Source organism: Gymnoscopelus braueri (assembly GCF_963280865.1).
Source record: "Gymnoscopelus braueri genome assembly, chromosome: 6".
NCBI classification, from domain to species: Eukaryota; Metazoa; Chordata; class Actinopteri; order Myctophiformes; family Myctophidae; genus Gymnoscopelus; species Gymnoscopelus braueri.
In genome coordinates this window covers 28133038-28139887 of record NC_137607.1, presented here as the reverse complement: position 1 = coordinate 28139887, position 6850 = coordinate 28133038, and the positions used below count along the sequence as shown (strand labels likewise).

The following is a 6850-nucleotide window of genomic DNA, read 5'->3' as shown; positions in this document are numbered from 1 at the left end:
CCTGACCATTAATGGATGATAACAGTCTCTTAGGGATAATTTTACCTATTCACAAAGTGGCCATTTCGCTCTTACGTCTGCCAGAGTCAGAACCCTGAGCTTTCCATTCATTTACCACATGGAAGACGTCAGCCACCTGTCTCAGATAATAGCAGGCATTTGTCCTTTACGATAGGGCTAAGTAATTGCCTGGCTGTGTGGGCAAGCCATTTAGAAGAAGCAGTTTCATTAATGAATTGCAACATAAATGATAGCTGCTCATTTTCATATATAATAAATAGGAGATGTGCTGGCCATTACAAGCTGTTATTTACATCATCGCGCTCCAATGCAAATAATTAATTTAGTTGCACTAAAGAATTCATATAGCATATCTGCACATGTATAATATCATAACAAAATCCAAGTCTTACAATAGGGGCTTCTGTCTGTGACCTTGAGGCATGAGCACAAAGCTAATTACAGCTATTACAGCTGAGCTCACAAATGGATCACCTGTTACTGAATGGACGACATTAATAAGTATGACAGGTGTAATGGATGACGTTAATAAAGTCAGGGACAATCCATACTGTTGAGAGGAAGCCTACAGCTTGTCATACATAAAACAAGACAATCAATCAGCAGAGGACTAACTACTCTCATGCTGCTTCACATTCTCAGATCACTTTAAAGTAATAAACATTTCAGTTCAATACCACACAGGGAATAGAGGGGGCATGTGTCCATTGGTTGAATGAGGTTAGGGCAAGGGTTAAGGTCAGGCATGCTATGTATCTGTTATAGTTATGGTTAGAGATAGGATCAAACATTTAGAAAATAGCCGGCTAAAATGACATGCCCAAAATAGGGATGCCAGGTGGGAAGTCCAAATGTTAAATAACACCCATTTGCTTGACTCACCTGTGGGTGTGGCTGATGGCCTGAAGAAGTGCACCATCTGCATTCCTGTGTGTATCACTGCAAATGTTTGGCCTGTGTGTGTGTGTGTGTGTGTGTGTGTGTGTGTGTGTGCGTGTGTGCGCATGCGTGCGTGCGTGTGTGCGTGTGTGCGTGCGTGTGTGCATGCACGCACGGGCAGCGCCTCATAGGCGACCTAGCCGGCACCCCCCCAGGGCAACATTACAAGCCTTTTTTTAATAGCTTAGTTTCCCCCTGGAGGGGATTCTGAATAATGACACTTGCACTCATTTGCAAGTCACGTCACCGTGTGGCTCAATTAACCTTGTAATTCTAATGTGTTTGTTAGCGTACTCAAACTGCCTGTCTGCAGTGCTGCCTGGGACTAGGAGCCTGCAGCCAGTCCCAGCCTGGAGGTATGAGCTGAAGGGAGGGGGGGGGGTGACAAATGTTTGCGGCTGTGTCATCTTCAGGGCTTGTGTTTTTTAAGTTTTTATGTCCTAATTTTTATCAAATATGTATATATATTCAAAATAAAAACTGTATGTAACACATGATTGCTCTTCATCATGATGTGAGAGTGGAGTGGGTACTAGGTAGGCTTATGTTGAGACTAAAGTGGAGACAGACTACAAGAGAATAAAAAGGCAAAAACCATCCGGCACAGAGTACAAAAGAGAAGCCAAAGCAAGCTTGCCTGAGGCGCGAACTCTGCTAGGCCCGGCCCTGAGGTGTGTATACAAACATTTATATGTTTGCGCATATCTCAGTCTGGGTTTGACCTTGTCAAAAGTGGATCTGTGGTTAGCCTAACTAACAGGATTTCCTGGTATAACATTGGCTTAGTCTTTCAAAGCATAGAGGTAATGGGCCACTAGAATATCAGAACGTCCTACACTACTGATACAATATGAGTGCTTCTTTTGTTGCATGCATACAGGCTTTCTCCCTGCAGGACTCTTGCATTAAAAGATGAGGGTAACAATAGCGTACAATGGTTTCTTGTGTTTTCTTTTACACTCACTGTTGGTTTCATCTGGGAAACACTTATCCACCATGGCCATGTACTTCTCCTCTGTGGTTAGAACAGTGCCCCCTGTAGGCAGCAGCTTGTGGCGTGGAGGAACCCCTTTCATGAAACTCTGGAGAGGAAGACGAGTAGAAATGCAGGACAAAGAGGTAAGGAGAAGATGAAGACAATGACGAAGAATTCTGTTGTTACCGACAGACAATACGGAAATCAACAACGGAAATCCCACTACGAAGGCTCTGTCTGCCAGGGCTTGAGTGTTTTTGCTCTGTTTCTGTCTAGGGGCAGGTGTACAGTGGGCGGAGCCGGAGAGATATCAGTTACATTTGGGGAACCTAGCTTTAATCCTGTTTAAAAGGATCCCGCCAGCAGATGAGAGAAGCTCTTCTCCCTCAGCACCTGTTTCGTTTTGTTCCTTAATCTCTTGCTTTACACTATACCACAATATTCCCACCATACTTTCCCATTACCCAGTGACCACTGACTTTCTATCACACTTAAAGCGAAGTTCAATGCGCTTCTGCCCAGCAGAGGACTATAATATGAATAAATAGTTTATAACTGGGCACCGGGGAAAAATACATTCTTCCCTTAAATAGTTTGTCTGTGTTTCAAGAACACAAAAATCCCATCTAATGCTTAATTTATCATACTCCACCGTAGGACGGTGTAGCTCACCAAAATAGAGGATCTATAAGCTCACAACACGCTGCATTGTGTCGCATCAGCCGAAAATAGGAGATCTACAAGCTCGCAAAGCGTCACATCGCATCACATTGCATCACATCACATGCGACACGACGCAAAGCGAATGGCCATGAGCTTGTAGGTTGCATATTTTCGAGAGTCTAAACCTATATAACGAAGTTGACCGGAGTCCCCCAGTGGTCTATACAAAGTCCCCTCCTTTTTCCCAGTACTCTAAATATCTTAGCTGAAAACAACCGATCTACAAACTCACAACATGTCACAACGCAACACGTTGTGAACTTGGAGATCTGCTATTTTCGCTGAATGTTCGCCCCCAGAATAGAGACAATAGGGTTCATGTGGTTAAAACTTGACACCGCATGTCCCTCATTGAGGGACGCAAACTCTCACGCATTCCTGTGCCAGTGTTATCATGTCACACTTACCTCCAAGCTGTCATGACACTCCAGGCAGTAGTTGGCTCTCACCACCACGTACCTCTCCCTCCACTTCCTGGTGTCGTCAAAGTACTGGACCCCCTCTTCATACAGCACCTCCCCCTCCTCAGCACCCAACTGGTAGATACACACACACACACACACACACACAAAGTTATTCAAACAGTTGTACACACAGGTATGGACACACACGCACACACACGCGCGCACACACACACACACACACACACACACACACACACACACACAGACACAGACACACACACACACACACACACACACAGACACACACACACACACACACACACACACACACACACACACACACACACACACACACACACACACACACACACACACACACACACACACACAGTAAAGTGAAGCCCCTAACCTACCCTTTGTTTGAGCAGTTGAGTGATCTGGTCTTTGTGCTGTTCAAGTTCATCTTCCACCTGAGAGAAGTAGGCTATAGAAAACTGTTTCCTGTAGTATGGACTGAATGCTTTGAGCTCAGCCTCCACTTGACCTGAGAGAGAGAGAGAGAGAGAGAGAGAGAAGTAGGAAATATATCAGCACTGACAGTGACAACAACAATTAAGTTAGAATAGTGCAGACGAAAACAACAAGCCTGGTCGCTCCTGTAACAAGTAAGGTGCGTTCAGTGGAGCGCAGACCTACGCCAGGAGTCACAACCCTACCTCCCTCTAGCATTGTGTCTGTGTGGTGCAGTGCACCACATTCACTTCCTTGTTTACCTTTTCTGGCAAGGCGGTCAGTGAGTCGCAAACAGTATGAATGCTCAAATCTCCAAACGTAGTAACGTTCCGACACTTGTCGCTCCAAGAATAAATGGGCTTTTAGTCTGCTTGTTGTCCTCTCCTGTTTCTATTTGTTTCTATTTGGTGACGGGTAAACATAGCTGGGTGGCTTGTCACAGTAAAATACATTACATCTATGTGTGTGTGTGTGTGTGTCAGACTAGGACATAATAACAGCACTGCTCTCTCCCACACAAAACTTCCCTCATCCATACACACAGAAAAATTCGGAGTGTTCATTTAACTCTAAAATAAACACTCAGGATTTTAATGTGCATGGATTTCAAAGCATTCTGATATCCCACACTTAATCCTTACACACCAGGGGCGTTGTCTCTGTGTGATAAATTCGACTAAAACATTTTTTTCTGAACTGTTGAGTGCATCCACACAGAAAGTGACACAATTCTTATTCGGAATGAGATCAACTTTGCACAGTGAATAAAAGCATCAACCTGTACTGTATGTATATGAGGTATTAACTATATGAATAGTCTGATGCATGTTCATGTTCACTGACACATTTTCCTATTGTTTATACATCACACACTCCCGGTGTGTAGAGACCTTTACGCACAACATAATTCTATACTATATGTTTGTTAAACATCCGCACTACAAATTCTATACTATATGTTTGATAAATATCCATACATCTACTTTCATACCTTTGACCTTGGGAGGTATCCTATAAAGCTCCTTGTTACAAACATGAACCAGTTTATAACATGAAGCCAAGGGAAAGCTTTAAAAACCTTGTGGTATCTAGATGTTCAGGGTAACATGTCATCCTCTGTTTCCCTGAAAAAGACCATAGCTGGCTGATATGCAGCATGATATAAACCCAAAGGAATGGGGTATTTTTCTCAGCTTCATTTCTCCACACTGTGTATCCAACAACTTGTCAAGAGTTTTGGATGTGCATATATCACTACTTTTCCTAATGACTCCACGGTTCCTCTGCCTTTTCCTGCATGAAATGGCACAATTTGACTGGAAACAAGACCTGAGCCCATCTTTTACAGTCATTTTCCAGTAAGTATTATCTTTCTCAGACCTGATCGATGACATGCCTTGCCCGGGATGTGTCTTTCAACCTGGCTTTGGCTAACACAAAATGACGTCACACTGCACTATACTCCAGGTGATCCCAGCGCAATACTGTAATGTGATCACTAACACTACATAAGGCAGTCGTTACCACTCATTAGTGTCTTCCTGCTTTGCGTGAGCGAATGCCAGCGCACGTGGCGAACAATCAGACTTTGCGTCTCTTCGTGCAGCCATGCGAGTCTCCCAAGGCCACCAGCAAGCTGTGGCATCAAACAGATCCGTTTCATAAGCGCTCTCTGGCTTGCTTTGTGCTCCGCTCTCTGCATAACTACAACCTCTCTGCGGACCATCAGCCCATGATGGCTGGCTGTGTTGTGGGATGATTATATTATATTATAGAGTCCTTAACACAGAGGATCAGATTACTCAGGAGAAGCAGAGCAAGTGCAGACCGCAGGGGTACACTAGGCAGGGGCTTTTATTTTGTCAATGGTACCAGATTCTCATTCAGAGACATTCTTTTCTGTTTGTATAACTCAGCTCCAGTGCACTCAGAGCACATTATCACCACAGGGGGGAAAAAACTATCTGTTTCAAATAAATAATAGTCTACCCCCTACCTGTGGGAGTTAACAGGCAATAACACATGCATTAATTGACAACAAGCTTAGCCCTGATGTGTGTGTGACTGTGGCTCATTGTCTGGTGGTGGGGTGGGGTGGAGACCTGTTCACGGCTGTGTGCTATCTTTCTGAATGTCAACAGCGTGTGTTGTTAAATAGCTACTGTACTGTAGATAGATAGATCACTATGGTAACACTCACAGTTAAACGAGGCGAGGTGAGGACCTTGTCTCGCTTTACTTTACCTGCAGTACTGAAACACAGCAGCCTCAGTAGCCGGGAGTTAAGCAGGACTATTTTAACTAAAACGGAGCACAGCTGAATTGGTGTGTGAATTAAGTGTTATTGAATGGTTAGGGAATAAAGGATGTGTGTATGTGTAGAATGTCTAGAACTGTTTTATGGTAATGTGGTGGTCACTGTCACAAAAAAGGGTGAAGGAGATAAAGAGACAAAGAAAGAGAGAGAGAGAGAGAGAGTGAGAGGGAAACTGTGAAACGAGACAGAGACAGAGAGGGGGATCTACCCTCTTCGTCAACAGCTGCGGTGGAACTACAGCGAGGCGGATCCCCAGGGGGTCTCCTTGTTTTTTCCTCGTCTCTGGGCTGCTAAACAATACTGGCTTTTAAGTGCAGTTCCGCATCCTTTCCCTGTCGGCACTAACAAGGCCATTCTCCCGCTGATCACCTAATCAAAACATTCCTCAGAAGTAGAGCCCGGCAGATATATCGGTTCGGCCAATAGGCCATTATTGGATTGTTTTGGCGACAGCGGTATCGGCAATTATGCAGCCGGAACGTCTCTATTTTTAACCACTTCACTTTCAACCTGGCGTCCCTATTTTGGTTTTGTCAATATAGGCGAGGTTTCACGGCAATCGGAGGCTGTGTTCATGATTTGAGGCATTTTGTTCAAAACGTGCCACTGCTGTAAACTTTGGAAGCCTATCTTAGCCAATCACGACAGGACAAAAACGGACAGATCTGTCTTGATCACATGACTATAGAGATACTGTGTACCGATTTGCATGATGTTTGGACAAAATCTGTAGGAGTAGCGCTATAACAGCGCTATAACAGGCCGATGTGAAAATTTGGGCCACTGGTTCTGCTCTGGCACGCACGCATGCACACACACACACACACACACACACACACACACACACACACACACACACACACACACACACACACACACACACACACACACACACACACACACACACACACACACACACACACACACACACACACACACACACACACACACAGGATA

General features: G+C 44.5%; 1 protein-coding gene across 1 annotated transcript in view; it reads right to left on the bottom strand.

Annotated features, from left to right (window-relative positions):
- The window catches only part of niban1a (niban apoptosis regulator 1a), a 34636-nt gene that overhangs the window by 17633 nt on the left and 10153 nt on the right, over positions 1–6850 (bottom strand). Inside the window, exons 2-4 of the mRNA XM_080431910.1 lie at positions 3477–3607; positions 3067–3195; positions 1925–2042 (exon numbers count right to left, since the gene is read on the bottom strand). Coding sequence (XP_080288036.1) covers positions 1925–2042; positions 3067–3195; positions 3477–3607 — 378 coding nt within the window. The remainder of the gene's footprint in view (positions 1–1924; positions 2043–3066; positions 3196–3476; positions 3608–6850) is intronic.